General features: G+C 42.0%; 1 protein-coding gene across 11 annotated transcripts in view; it reads left to right on the top strand.

Moving 5' to 3' along the window:
• PHACTR4 (phosphatase and actin regulator 4) overlaps positions 1-12,471 on the top strand; it is a 104,710-nt gene extending 92,239 nt beyond the window's left edge. For all 11 annotated transcript variants that reach the window (XM_041765947.1, XM_041765946.1, XM_041765953.1 and 8 more), the window contains 5 exons: positions 1,781-1,836; positions 2,971-3,032; positions 5,423-5,560; positions 6,163-6,239; positions 10,268-12,471. In XM_041765947.1, the coding sequence (XP_041621881.1) occupies positions 1,781-1,836; positions 2,971-3,032; positions 5,423-5,560; positions 6,163-6,239; positions 10,268-10,283 (349 nt within the window). In that variant the 3' untranslated portion in view covers positions 10,284-12,471. The remainder of the gene's footprint in view (positions 1-1,780; positions 1,837-2,970; positions 3,033-5,422; positions 5,561-6,162; positions 6,240-10,267) is intronic.
• Positions 12,472-15,176: the final 2,705 nt, after the last annotated feature.

The raw sequence follows: 15,176 nt of genomic DNA, 5'->3' as shown, positions 1-15,176 counted from the left end.
GCAGCCTCACTAGAAACTAGGAGAGAGACATAGGACAGATTTTCCATAGAGTCTTTGGAAGGAACCAACCTTGCCCACACCTTGATTGGGACTTCTGGCCTCCAGAACTATGGGAGAATAAATTTTTGTGGTTTTAAGCCACCCAGCTGTGGTAGTTTGTTATGGCAGCCCTAGGAAACCAGTAAAAGGCTGATGGATCTGTTCACTATAATTGTGGTGATGGTTTTATAGGTATATACATATATCATTACTGGATTGTGGGGTTTTGGTTTTTTGTTTTTGGTTTTTTTTTTATTTTTATTTTATTTTATTTTTTTTTTATGATAGTCACAGAGAGAGAGAGAGAGAGGCAGAGACACAGGCAGAGGGAGAAGCAGGCTCCATGCACCGGGAGCCCGATGTGGGATTCGATCCCGGGTCTCCAGGATCACGCCCTGGGCCAAAGGCAGGCGCCAAACCACTGCGCCACCCAGGGATCCTGGGGTTTTGGTTTTAATGAACATTTAAAAAGGAAGTTTTTTTGTGTGTTTTTGTTTTTTAAAGATTTTATTTATACATGATTGACACAGAGAGAGAGGGGTAGAGCCATAGGCAGAGGAAGAAGCAGACTCCCTGCAGGGAGCCTGATGCAGGACTGCATCCTGGGACCCCAGGATCACGCCCTGAGCCAAAGGCAGACACTCAACCACTAAGCTATGCAGGCATCCCTAAAAAGGAAGGTCTTGTTCAGAGGAAGCAAAAAAATCCTTGAAATACATAAAGAATGTTGTCAGTTGTATATAAAATGGGGCTAGGAGTTTTCTGTGCAGGTAGCTAAAGAGTTATTAGTATGCAGTTCAAATACAGTCTGAGAAATATAAATCAAAGGTAACAAGTGAATAACTAACTGTATGATTCCAGAGGTGACAAGTTATCGGTGGTAACATCTCAGAGCTGTGGATGAAATGAGAAACTTCATCAGTATTTCACAAAGGGAACCAAAATTAAAATCATAGAATTACAGAATATCACTTCAAAAGAGACAGCCTTAAATTCCAGTGGTTGCTAAATCACTGGTTTAAAAATCAAAAGAAAAACATCAGTCCTATGGGAAGGACTGTAAAAATCCATATATGAAATCAGTCCTCATCCCTGGTTTTCTGAATCAGAATGTCTATTATATACCTTAGATTCTGTGCTCCATCAGCAAATCTGTTTGGGAACTACCAGTCCAGTCCAGACTTTCATTTTACAAATGAGTCCACTCAGGATCTAACTGACCTTTTTTGTGGTCACACGGCTCATTAATAATACCAGAGCTACAACTGGAATTTTGACCTCCTCTTTGCATTTACAATTCCTTTTTATGTTGTAGTATCTGTATTAACACTTTCTTTTTTTTTTTTTTTTTTTTTAATGATCTGTTTTATTTTTCTTAAAATTTTTTTTATTTATGATAGTCACAGAGAGAGAGAGAGAGAGAGAGGCAGAGACACAGGCAGAGGGAGAAGCAGGCTCCATGCACTGGGAGCCCGATGTGGGATTCGATCCCGAGTCTCCAGGATCGCGCCCTGGGCCAAAGGCAAGCGCCAAACCGCTGCGCCACCCAGGGATCCCCTGTATTAACACTTTCAACATGAGAATTATTTCATAAGCAGATAAATGAAATAACTAAACAGTTTGGAAATCTCTTGCTTTCTTGCTAATTTAGGGGCTAATATAAACTGAGCCCAAAACAAACCTTTATAAGCAGGATTGGGAGACTTGACATGGACAATACCCTTATTTATCTCCTTTTCAGACGACTGAGTCAAAGACCGACGCCAGAAGAACTAGAACAGCGAAATATACTACAACGTGAGTCCAGCTGTGGGAATAAAGTTGTACAAGTTTTCTTTGTATATTTCAGAATTTAATATACAGACTAGAGAAAAGCATTTTCTACAAGAGCCAAAGAGAGAGTGTTCCAGCCCAGGAAGGACCACTCCTATCTTTTCCCCTGAAGGAACAGAGTTCCCCCAAGCTTCTTTTACAAGATATCATTGTGGTATTGCTTAATGTACTGGGAACCGCCAGAAAATTCTGCTCTGATGATTTATCCTGAGACTGCCTTGGCCATATGGGAGGATTTCACAGCATATGTAGATGCTGCTCGACTTTTCCCTGTCTTCGGGGAAGGTAGTAGCTGTGCATTTGGAGAAGACCTTCCTGTTCCTAGTGAACTTTGAGGGCTGGGACCCAAAGCAAGTCCCAGATGTAGGAGTCCCCCTGCTTTTTTCATCTCTTAAGACTTTCATACATCTAAAGTCACAAAACAAGAACATGTATTTTATTTTCTTTCTTTGTTCATAATTAACTTCCTAAAATAGCATTCTGATCTAATAGACATTTGATTCAGTTTTCTAGACTCTGGGGTGAAATTTACCCTTAAAAGCCTCCACACTGAGAGGATTAGGCTTCATTGAGCTATTGTGGGTGTGCTCAGTTTGACCAGCCCATCCCCTGTTCTCTCACCACTGTGTGGATATATGCAACTTAAAACTTGAGGACCTTTATAGACATATCACACAAAATTCAGTGTGATCTTTATTCTTCATTCTTGCTGGTTACTCTTGAGTGAGAATCTGCAGAGTTTTTCTGAGGGGCACAGTGAATATATTTAGCTTTGTAGGCCAAAAACAAAAGGAAGCTATTACATAGGTACTTACCATGCCATTCAATATATAATCATTTAAAAATGGAAAGATCATTCTTAGCTCATGGGCAGTAAAAACATAGCCAACTGGCTGGATTTGGTACCAGGGGGTGACTCTTGCTCTTAACTATTCAACTATACCAGTTGACAAGAAAATTGTTTTGATTAGCCATCCCCAAAGTTAGTATTTTATTCTGACTTGGAGCCTACAAGAAATATCTGCTGTGTAATTACTGAAAACACTGATACACAAATTGCTATTTTGAAGTAATATTGTTTTGGACTGTTGACTGTAGCTAAAAATGAAGCTGATCGGCAGGCAGAAAAACGAGAGATTAAACGTCGGCTCACTAGAAAGGTACGTAGCCCAAGTATTTGGTTTTAGTCTGTCTACTGGCCACATATCTTGTATTTGAATGACCTATTTGGTTAGAAAGAAATGAATTTTACTTGAATTGCCACAAATTGCTATGAAACTAGAATACATGATGCAGATACTGAAGACAGCACAGGATTTTTTTTTAAGGATTTTATTTAGAGAGAAAGAGCACGAGCAGGGCGGAGGGAGAAAGAGGAAACAGACCCCCCACTGAGCAGGGAGCCCAACGAGGGACTTGATCCAGGGACCCTGGGATCATGACCTGAGCCAAAGGCAGATGCTTAACCAACTGAGCCACCCAGGTGCCCCAACAACATAGCATTATCAAGAGCATTTTTAAATCATTTTTACTATTTAAAGAACACCTGACACAAAAAGGTGCTCCATTAATGTTTACATAAATTCTGACTTTTTATTTGGTAAACCTGGGATTCTGGTGTAGACTTTAAAACCTGTTGAAGTGGGATCCCTGGGTGGCGCAGCGGTTTGGCGCCTGCCTTTGGCTCAGGGCGCGATCCTAAAGACCCGGGATCGAATCCCACGTTGGGCTCCCGGTGCATGGAGCCTGCTTCTCCCTCTGCCTGTGTCTCTGCCTCTCTCTCTGTGACTATCGTAAATAAATAATAATTAAAAAAAAAATTCTTTAAAACCTGTTGAAGTATAGCAACAGTAACAGGAGGAATGCGTAGCATTCAGATTTGCAAACTGGTTGTTTTCTAGTTGGAAGGAACTGAACTGACCCTTAGTGATACCTGCAAAGTATGAAAACACCAACTGGGATTTTTGTTCTTTGTCCCAGATCAAGTGGGGTAAAATCTTTTCTGTACTAGACCTATGTTAGCTTTTAAGCTTGAGGATTAATCTCTTTTTCCTTTCCTTCCCGCCATAATAGTTTATAATTGCCTCTAATAGATTCTGATTTGTCCTAAATTCTCTAGATAGTTCTTAAAACTTATAAGAATCTCCAGAAAAGTGATGGATCTAGACATCATCTTCCTTATTTCTCCTACTTCCCCTTCCCTGGGAGCAGAGGAATCATTCTTGATACATTCAGGGGAGCTGGATGCCACAGCTGGACTTGATGCCTTCATATTGAGCAGGTCACCTGATTGCACAATCTTAAATCATAATTCATTACCAAATCTCGGCATTGTTCATTTTAAAGGAAATCTACCCTTTATATTACCCACTATATATTGCTTTTATATTAAATGTATTCATTTTATAATGTATTATATATGAGTTTATAGCCCTAATCCTTTTGCTACCCAAAATGTGGTCCCTGTACCAACAGCATTGGCATCACCTGGGAGCTTGTTTGGGTTTTGTTTTGTTTTGTTTTTTGGGTTTTTTTGTTTTTTGTTTTTTGTTTTTAAGATTTTATAGGACGCCTGGGTGCCTCAGCAGTTGAGCGTCTGCCTTTGGCTCAGGGTGTGATCCCGGAGTACTGGGATCGAGTCCCACATCAGGCTCCCTACATGGAGCCTGCTTCTCCCTCCCTCTCCCTCCTCTACCTCCCTCCCTCTCCCTCAGAGGTCTCTGCCTCTGTCTCTGTGTCTCTCATGAATAAATAAATAAAATCTTAAAAAAAAAAATTCAAAAGATAAAAATAATAAAAAGATTTTATTTATTTAAGATAGAGTGAAAACAAGAGAGATCACAGAGGGAGAGGGAGAAGGAGAAGCAGACTCGCTGCTGAGCGGATAGCCCCATGCGGGGCTCAGTTGTAGGACCCTGAGATCATGACCCAAGCCAAAGGCAGACGCTTAACTGACTGAGACACCCAGGCGCCCCATCGCCTGGGAGCTTGTAAGAGACAAAGAAATCTCCAGCTCCACCTCAGATCTGCTTAATCAGAATCTGCATTTTAACCAGATCCCCAAATGATCTATATGCATATTAAAGTTTGAGAAGCACCGGTTATACTGGTTATACAGGTTTATAGCTTTGGTTCTCTATCTTAGCTGTGCATTGAGGAGCTTTAAAAAACAAAACAAAACAAAACAGGGATCCCTGGGTGGCGCAGCGGTTTGGCGCCTGCCTTTGGCTCAGGGCGCGATCCTGGAGACCCGGGATCGAGTCCCACGTCAGGCTCCCGGTGCATGGAGCCTGCTTCTCCCTCTGCCTATGTCTCTGCCTCTCTCTCTCTCTCTCTCTCTCTGTATGACTACATAAAAAAAAAAAAAAAAAAAAAAAACCTCCCAATACCCAGAATCTCTGGGAATGGACCCAGGAATCTGTAGTATCTAAAGGCCCCCAGGTAATTCCAGTGTACAGCTAAGGTTGAAGCACTGGGTTGGAGGCAATTTGAATGCATGATTGATGCCTAATTTCTGGCGTAGTAAATTAAGAGGCTCTATGTCTTTCAGCTCAGTCAAAGGCCAACTGTGGCTGAACTACTTGCCAGGAAGATTTTGAGGTTTAATGAATATGTGGAGGTAACAGATGCTCAAGATTATGACCGGCGAGCCGACAAACCTTGGACCAAACTGACTCCTGCTGACAAGGTAGGTGGTTGTGTGTGTCTCTCTCTCTATTTGAAGAAAGTAAGACACTAACTAGAAGGGAAAACCATAAAATTTTCACTTTTGATATAATGTTGAATTTCTAATCAAGATACAAAATGCCAAGATGTGTAAAACTCTATACTAGTAACTCTACCACCACCAGGACCACCACAACCAAAAGAAAATTCTTGCTGTATCACAGAGTCCACAAATCTGGAAGGAAATTAAAACACACTTTAACAGTGGTTATGTTTGGTTGGAGGGAGTTTGGGTGGTAGATTTTAATAGTTACTTGTATTTCACCTTTATAACAGGAAAAGCATTTTTATGTGTTGTGGAAACTATAAAAGCTACAATATCTCTTTTTAGCTCTGTGAGTGTTTTAAGTAGAGATACTTGGTTCATTAGGCTATGAGTGGTGTCAGAGAAGGCAACATGTATCAGGCTCAGTGTGTGGACCTGGCTTCTTTCCTCACTCTGGGTTGCCCACTGCAGTTTGCACTGGCTCATGAAGTTAAGCACAATAGAGAACAGATGGCAAATGACACTGCTATACTATGGCAGACAGAAGATGCTGAAACATTTTTGTTTCTACTCCACAGGCTGCTATAAGAAAAGAATTAAATGAATTTAAAAGCTCAGAGATGGAGGTTCATGAAGAGAGCAAACATTTTACACGGTAAGACCCAAAAGACACAAGTACTGCAAGCTATATAGAGCTCCAAGTACTGCAAGCTATATAGAGCTCCACCACAAATACCAGAGTTGTTCAGATGGGAAGGACTCTAATGACATCATTAAAAGAAGGACACACACACACACAAAACAAAAAAAAGGACACAGCATGTTGACTGCAAGACTACATTAAGAGAAAGAAAGGACTAAGAGGCAGTAGGAAGTGCCTATATTAAGTGAAATATATAGTATTTAATCCTTGCAGTGAGCCTGCAGGCTTTGTTAATATCTCCATTTTGTTGACGAAAAAACAGATTGGGGGTACCTGGCTGGCTCAATGGGTAGAGCATGAGACTCTTGATCTGGAGGTTGTGAGTTCAAGCCCCACTGGGTGTAGAGCTTACTTAAAAAAAGAAAAAAGAGGGACACCTGGGTGACTCAGTGGTTGAGCATCTGCCTTTGGCTCAGGTCATGATCCCGGAGTCCCGGGATCAAGTCCCACATCGGGCTTCCCGCAGGGAGCCTGCTTCTCCCTCTGCCAATGTCTCTGCCTCTCTCCCTGTGTCTCTCATGAGTAAATAAATAAAATTTAAAAAAAAAGAAAGAAAGAAAGAAAGAGAAAAGAAACAGGCCCAGAAGGGTTAATCAAGTTGCAGAAGCAGGACTGGAGAAAGAAATAACTAATGAAAGTCCCTGGGAGCTCTCTTCCTGCACCTCACCATCCCAGGGTATGTATGAGATAATTGTTGTTGAGTTAGGCAAGACGTCAGCCTCTTTGATTTCAGTTATTTCTAGCACTGCTGGTCTGATACAAGTTTTGAATTAGCTGCTTTCGTGAAACAGGCCAAGAAATATTTTGATGTGGAATTACTGTTGTAATTAAGGACTCACCCAATACCTAAAGAATCAGCTGGATACAAATGCAGTCAGTGAAAGTGTGTAGGTAAAGATGCAAAGGGCACCTGGCAGGCTTAGTTGGAAGAGTATGCAACTCTTAATCTCCAGGGTCATGAGTTTAAGCCCCATGTTGTTGGGTGTAGAAATAACTAAAAATAAAGTTAAAAAAAAAAAAAAGGATGGGGCACCTGGGTTGCTCATTGGTTAAGTGTCTGCCTTCAATTCAGGTCATGATTCCAGGGTTCTGGAATGGAGCCCTGCATAGGGCTCCCTGCTCAGCGGGGAGCCTGCTTCTCCCTCTCCCTCTACGACTCTCCCTGCTTATGTGCACTATCTCTCTCTCTCTCTCTCTGTCAAATAAATAAAATCTTAAAAAAAAAAAAAAAAAAGGCTTGGGACTCCTGGATGGCTCAGCAATTGAATGTCTGCCTTCAGCTCAGGGTGTGATCCCACGGCTCCTTGCAAGGAGCCTGCTTCTCCCTCTATGTCTCTGTCCCTCTCTTTCTCTGTGTCTCTCGTGAGTAAATAAAATAAAAAATCTTTAATAAAAAATAACTAAATAAATTAATTTTTTAATAATAAAAAATTTTAAAGGTTAAATGAAGGGAGTTGATACAATGAGAATTAAAGTTTGCTATAAAAAACAAATAAGCAAAGTTGGAACATAAAATATTGTTAAACATTTTTCCATCACAATACAGGCAGATTGTTCTTTTTTAAGATTTATTTATTCAGGGATTCCTGAATGGCTCAGCGGTTTAGTGCCTGCCTTCGGCCCAGGGCGTGGTCCTAGAGTCCCAGGATCGAGTCCCATGTCAGGCTTCCTGCATGGAGCCTGCTTCTCCCTCTGCCTGTGTTCTGCCTCTCTCTCTCTCTCTCTCATGAATAAATAAATAAACTCTTTAAAAATATATTTATTTATTTATTTATTATAGAGGAAACATGTGTGAGTGGGAGGAGGGGCAGAGAGAGAGGGACAGAAGAAGCTCAAGCAATCTGAGCACAGAGCCTGACTCGGGGCTCGATCCCATGACCCTGAAACTATGACCTGAGCTGAAACCAAGAGTTGGTTGGACACTCAATCAACTGAGCCACCCAAGTGCCCTGGTTCTTTTAATTACAGAATTTTTTGTGCCAAACTCTGATAGGAATAGAGAAGGCAAATTTTTTGAACAACAGTGACACTATTCAGGGCATTGTAATATGAACTCAAATAATAAACCTTGCTTGCTAGCAGGGAACTGTCATCTAATCTGGAAAAAGACCTGTGTACTACTCAGTATAGTACAGTCAATATGATAAACACCTCAGCCGTCCTGAGTCTTAAATCTGCCAGGTTTCGTATTGAAAGTCTACCATTTCCTAACTATGTCAGTGTTAGCCATTCTCATTGTTATTATAATAGTAATAAAGTACTAGAGTGAGCAACATTAAAGGAAAGAGTCCTAGAGAAGGTGCCGCCTAGACTGGATCTTAAAGCATATGAAAGAATTTATTTGGACCAAAAGGAAGGAACCAGCATTACCAAACAGCGTTATAAGCAGAAGGACTGGCATTAACAAGGCTGTCGGATGTGAGAAGGTGTGCATTGTCTCTGCGTGCATTGTCCTGGAGCAGGACACATACGAGAGCAGTGTTAAGAGGAGACCAGCACAATGAGCTTTGACTGTTACGCTAGGACATTGGAACCACTGGAGTGTGAGTGTTTCAGGTGGACCTCTGGTCGAATATGTAGGATGAAACTAGCAGCACAGAAACCAGATTTTTTTTTTTTTTTATTTCAAGCATAAACTCAACATTGGGCAATCTCTTGATTCCAGGGATGAATTAAAGGAGGTAGTTAGATGACTCTTAAGATTTCAAACTTGTGATTTTTGAAATGTGTGAAGTCGATGAGGAGTTGAGGTGAACACTTTAGGATATTTATTCAGCACATATTTATTCAATACCTGCTACCTGGTAGATAGCAGTACTTGGTGCTCAGAATATAGCCTGGAACAAGATGTCTCCACCTCAATGAGCTTTTATTCTAAAAGGGGAAGGCAGACAGTAAACTGGAAGAGTTTGACAAACCTGTGACACATTGAGGTGGAGATGCCTAGAAGACAGTTGGATATTCAGGCCAAGAGTCCAGGTATTAAAAAAAAAAAAAAAAAAAAAAAGCAGAGCCTCAAGGTATAAAGTTTTAAAGATTTATTTTTATTTATTTATGATAGAGAGAGAGAGAGGCAGAAACACAGGCAGAGGGAGAAGCAGGCTCCATGCCGGGAGCCCAACACGGGACTCGATCCCGGGACTCCAGGATCGCGCCCTGGGCCAAAGGCAGGCGGGAAACCGCTGAGCCACCCAGGGATCCCCGGTATAAAGTTTTATGAGGGACGCCTGGGTGGCTCAGCGGTTGAGCCTCTGCCTTCAGCTCAGGGCGTGATCCTGGGATCCAGGATCGAGTCCCGCATCAGGCTCCCTGTGGGGAGCCTGCTTCTCCCTCTCCCTATGTCTCTGCCTCTCTCTCTCTCTCTCTCTCTCTCTCTCTCTCTGTCTCTTTCTCTGTGTGTCTCTCATGAATAAATCAATCAATCTTAAAAAGAAAGGTATAAAATTATGAGGAAAGATGGTGGTTCTTAAGGGGAAAATTGTTTGTGTCTAAAGGATGGACAGAGGAAAATGAGCCAGGAAAGCATTCTGAGGAAAAGCAATTAAAGAAGAAGGAAAACAGGGTACCTGGCTGGCTGTCAGTAGAGCATCTGATCTTGAGGTCTGTGAGTTCAAGCCCCACAGTGGGTGTGGAGGTTACTTTAAAGAAAAGAAGAAGAAGAAAAGTCAGGTAGGGGCAGCCCTGGTGGCGCAGCGGTTTAGCACCGCCTGCAGCCCAGGGCGTGATCCTGGAGACCCTGGATCGAGTCCCGTGTCAGGCTCTCTGCATGGAGCCTGCTTCTCCCTCTGCCTGTGTCTCTGCCTCTCTCTGGGTCTCTATGAATAAATAAATAAAATCTTAAAAAAAAAAAAAAAGTCAGGTAGAATTAGAGTAGCAGAGAGACAATTTTGAATATTGAGAGTGTAACATTTCATTACTATTAACATAATAGCAAAGCATCGGTATCTGATAACTGGAGTTTTTTGCTCATCTTGTTTTAGCTACCATCGTCCATGATGCTGAAGTCTGAGAGAGGAACTACACAACCCCCAAAACAGGGCTGCTTGGCTGCTTCAGTCTCAGAGTGATGTGGAAGGAATATCTGCACTTTCCAGCACAGCCAGGATTGAGTCGTCTGGGATGTAGTTCTGGGGCGAACAGCACTTATATGAATGTAGCATTTCACTGGAATGGGTGGTCATGTGCTACTCTGGGCAAAACTGAACACTTTGTCAGTGCTTTTGAACTTTCAATATTGCAGCACACTTAAGGGGTCCTCCTCACCAGCCACCCACGCTCTGGGCCACCCACACCCTTGCCCCAAGATGACTGCCTGTGCTAGGGCACAGTTTGCACCATTAGCCTTATCTGCTCTGCCCTGGTTGTAAGATCTCCTTGTGGAAGACCAAATCCCTGATCATTGGATCAGACCAATGTCCGATCCACCTGGTGGTTGGAAGAACCTTCTGGAGGCCCTCAGCCTTCTGGCAAAGGGTACCCCACCTCCAGGGCACCCCTCCATACTGCACTGGCATGTCAGTTGAAAGCACTGCACTATACCTCTCAACACAGCAATATAGTCCTCTTCAGGCAGTCCAGTCTGAAAGAAGCTCAGGATCTGACATGCTTTTCCATTTTGGAACAAGTCATCCTGATTTTTATTTTTAAAATTAAAAAAAAAAATCTTGAAGAGGTGCTGGAAACTTAAGTTTTGAGCTGCAACTAGATTCCAAGTCAGGAAAATGAGAAAACATATGTTTTCTATATACAAAACCAAAACCAAAAAAGGCCTTTATCATTAATGCCAACTTGGCAGAAAACTAACTCATGGCTTAAATTTTATAAGCTGTTGTACTTTTGTCATATCAAATGATATTGGAACTCATCTGACCAATAGATGTATTCTCCTCCACAACTCTGTGGAAGCAGCCATCTGCTTTGGGGCCCCACACTTCAGCCAGAATCACTACAAGGTCTAGGGCCACGGGGTCCAGGTGCTGGACCAGAAGTCTCTGGAGGAGGAAGTAGGAGGGGCACAATCATGACTAGCTCCTCCTCCCTTCTCCATGCTGTTGGCCCTCTCCCCCACTCCCCCCACCCCCCAGCCTCCACCTGCTGATCCTCTGGCAACTTCTGCCTCACGTTATCTCTCCTCTGCCAAGCAGTAGCCGGTGTCATTGGTGCCCAGGCCTTGACTCAGCCCCCGCCCCTTTTTGTATTTGTAATATATATTAATATGATTTCCTAAAGCAGAAAATTAATTTGTTTTCTTTGAGTTTTTATTTTGAAAACCATACAGCCTTACCATTTCCTTCTAATATCCGTTCATACTAAGTGGAAGAAAAAAAATATTTCCTATTTAACTGATAAATGTAGCTTTTCTCCCCCCTTACTTTAATGTTCAGAAAGTTGTGGCTGTATCCTAGATCCTTCTGCGATCCCTGTTCTGTTGGAACTGTTCAGTAGATGTTCTTTTATGGCCATATACTATTTGCTGAAAAATCAGAATATCAGGTCAAAACAGAAGAGCTGAGGTGACCCTAAAAGATAGTGTCTTCTCTCTAAGGGAAATAACAAAGTATTCGGATTTCTCAGTTACCATTAGATGCTCTGCAGCTATGGAACTACAGTGGGTCCATAGCTCCTTGAAGCTCCTGACATTTGGCGTGACTACAGTAAGATAAGTAACGATTCTGCACAGTGGTTAGAGGCCTGTACATAAGGTGGCCACACACATGACTTCCTCTCTCCGTTGGTTTGGAGGCTGTCTAGCTTATGCCAGCATTCTCTGTGGCTTGAGGTGGCATTTTCAAACCCTTCTTCCACTGCCTGACTTTCCCTTAATGTGCCAAGTTTGAAACAGGATTTGATTTCCTGAGCCACTTGTCTGCTCTGTGTGCCGCCAGGGACTCTACTTTGTCTTTCATCTCATCATGTTCTTTTGAAACAAGATACTTTGGGGGTCAAGTCTTTTCAGGTGTTTTTATATATATATATATATATGTAATGGATCTGTGTTCCCTTTTTGTATAAGTAACAATTCACAATCAAAATGTAAAAAAGAAAAGTCTGATGTATTGTACTTCAAGATGCTTCCCTGATGTACAGAATCTCCTTGTAAAGTAAATAATTGCGTTGTATATCAGTCTTCCTATCAATATTAATTATAAAGTATTTTAGAATTAAAAAAAAAAGTCAAACTATACTATTCTGGTGTGAAGTGCTTATTTTTTTAATGTTCTATCTTATTCCAAAAGATTTAAGATAGCTTATAAACAATACCTAAAATACTGCTGGACACCCTAAATGAGAAGTAGATGATGGGGAAAAAAATAATACCAAGAATACTAAATGTACCCAGAGATAAGGTCGGTCACGTTTGTGTCTGCACACGTATGGAAAAAGAATATGCAGCAGAAGAAAGCCAACTGTGACAACCCCCACCCCGCCCCATGGTATTTACCAAGTATGGCACAGATCCTTTATCCTCTCCCACCCCTAGTCTGAGAAAATACACTCCTATTGCCAGTGAAGAACCTGGGAGGTGAAAGTCCCTTCCCAAAGGTCAAGGCAAAATATGTAGTCACTCTTTGTATATATTTAAGGATAAGTAGTTGCATCCCAATCAGTTGTCCCTGCAAGGATTTAACTGTGTATGAACCATATATAAGTAGACTACAGCACAGTAGGGCAGTCCTACTGTATTCCTCTGGCAAGCAGCCCAGTTTCTATCCAGGTGGCCTCGCCAAATGACTCACTTTCCTCCTGTCACTTGAGAGAATGGCTCTGATTAGTACACCACCCTTTACCAAGAGTTAAAAGAAACCATGAGTCAAAACTGCTCAGAAGTGGTTCCACTTGCTCCGTGGTTTTCCTTCCAGCCCTCTAAAGACCAAACCCCACAGGGCCAAAGCTCCAAAGAGGTCTCAAATTGCCATTGCTCTTTTGAGGTTAAGCATTGTCTACAGAAGGGTATTTTGAAGGTGCACATTGCTCAGTGTTTGCTGAAATGATCAAAGAATTTACAGTCCTTACAGACTTAGATTAGTGTTCCCAAGAGAGGGAGGACTATAACTGGAGACCGAGAAAGGGCAAGTACAGGAGATACTGAATGGGAGGGGATGCGATAGGAAGTATACCTATGAAGGATGAGAATGCACAACAAAGAAAAGCCAAGCCCTGAAACGAAAACACGGCCTACGCCACTGCTTCAAGGCTCTATTCAATTCTAGCTCTAGGAGGCATGAAGGGTAAAACAGGAACCACCAGCAACCTGGGCCACTTGCTCCACTTATCACTTGTGTAGATAGCATTAATTTCTTCCCCCAACAAAGTATAGAGGTCATCTGGCAGAGACAAACATCCTTATTTTTCCTCCATTTGGTACTGAAGAGACACACCATTCGTTCATTCATTCATTCATTCAATGTTTATCACCTGCCTTCCTATCCATCAGCCTCGGAAAAAATCTTCCCTTAACCTTCTAAACCTATTGCCCTACCTCCAGCTTTTTTTTTTTTAATATTTTATTTATTCATGAGAAACACAGAGATAGGCAGAGGTAGAAGCAGGCTTCCTGCAGGGAGCCTGATGGGGGGACTTGATCCCGGGACTCCAGGATCATGCCCTGAACCAAAGGTGAGCCACTGAGGCATCCCACAATCTCAAGCTTTTTCTACACTCCCTTTATGTAACCTCTTCTGATGTTCACTTAAATTCCTGTACAGTCCAAGCGGTTGAGCTAAATGAGTGACAGGTGGAGAAAAAAGTGATATAAACTGGACAGGCTTCTTGACATTGGCAAATGACCTCTGGTCTGTACACACTGCTTTCCATTTCTAAGGTTATAGTCACTCACCTCATCAAAATCTAAACTAAATCTGAACTAAAGTGGTTTAGTCTAAGGTCACCAGTGACTTCTCAGTTAACTGCCACCTCCTAAACCTGTTTTCAGCTCGTAATGTATTTGATTCCTCTATAGCATCTGACGCTTGGGCCAAAACTAGTCCTCAAAACTTCTTCCTTGGCTTCCCAGACCCCACTGTCTCCCAGTTCTCTGGTCATGCTTTCTCTGCCCTGCTGGCTTCTTCTCTGACCACCATTTAAATGGGTTTTCATGTCCTTTTGTGACTCTTCCTGCTCTCCCAAGGTGACATCAGCCACCACTCCTATTCTGACAACTTCTAATCTTTATCTGCAACTTAGATTTCTTGCTGGAATCTAACCCAATATCCAGTTGCCCTTTGGACATCTACACACCCAAATGTTCCCCAGGGAATTCCTCTGCACCTCCAATGTGGACCTTACTGTCTACCTTCACAGCCTACCTTCTTAATCACCAGAGTTAGAGGACCACCATGATGCTCACTGTCATAAGCCTGAAACTTTGGTATTATCTGCAAGTTCCTCTTTTTTCAGGTCCAGTGGGACAATAAATTCCATGCATTCTTACCTCAGAAATGTCTCAATTCCTAGATCTCCTCTTGCCTTGTTTACCATCAAAGTTCAAAGCCAACATTATTTAATGGAACTTTATAACCTCTGATCTCTCCAATCTATCCTCCAATATTGCCACTAGAATTACCTTTCTAAAATGCAAAGCTAATCATACCAATCCTTTACTTCAAAACTTATTGGTCCCTAGTTACCTGCAAGAGGAAACTTAAACTCTTTGGCCTGGACTACAACATATTTTATAATTTAGCATTTACCTACTTTCTCATCTCATAAAGAAAAGTTCAGGCACTTCTTCCTTCCATGTTCCTCATCAAGCTGACTTCTTACCCTTCCCAGGAGACCATAGTCCTGCTAGCTCCTCAGCCTGCAATGCTGTCATTGTCCATACCCCACTCCTTTACCCCTTCAAGTTTGAGGTCAAATTTTAACTCCCAGAAAAATGCCTTCAGCCTT

This window comes from Vulpes lagopus, chromosome 8 (genome assembly GCF_018345385.1).
Source record: "Vulpes lagopus strain Blue_001 chromosome 8, ASM1834538v1, whole genome shotgun sequence".
Lineage (NCBI taxonomy): Eukaryota > Metazoa > Chordata > Mammalia > Carnivora > Canidae > Vulpes > Vulpes lagopus.
This window is presented reverse-complemented; position numbering and strand designations above follow the sequence as displayed.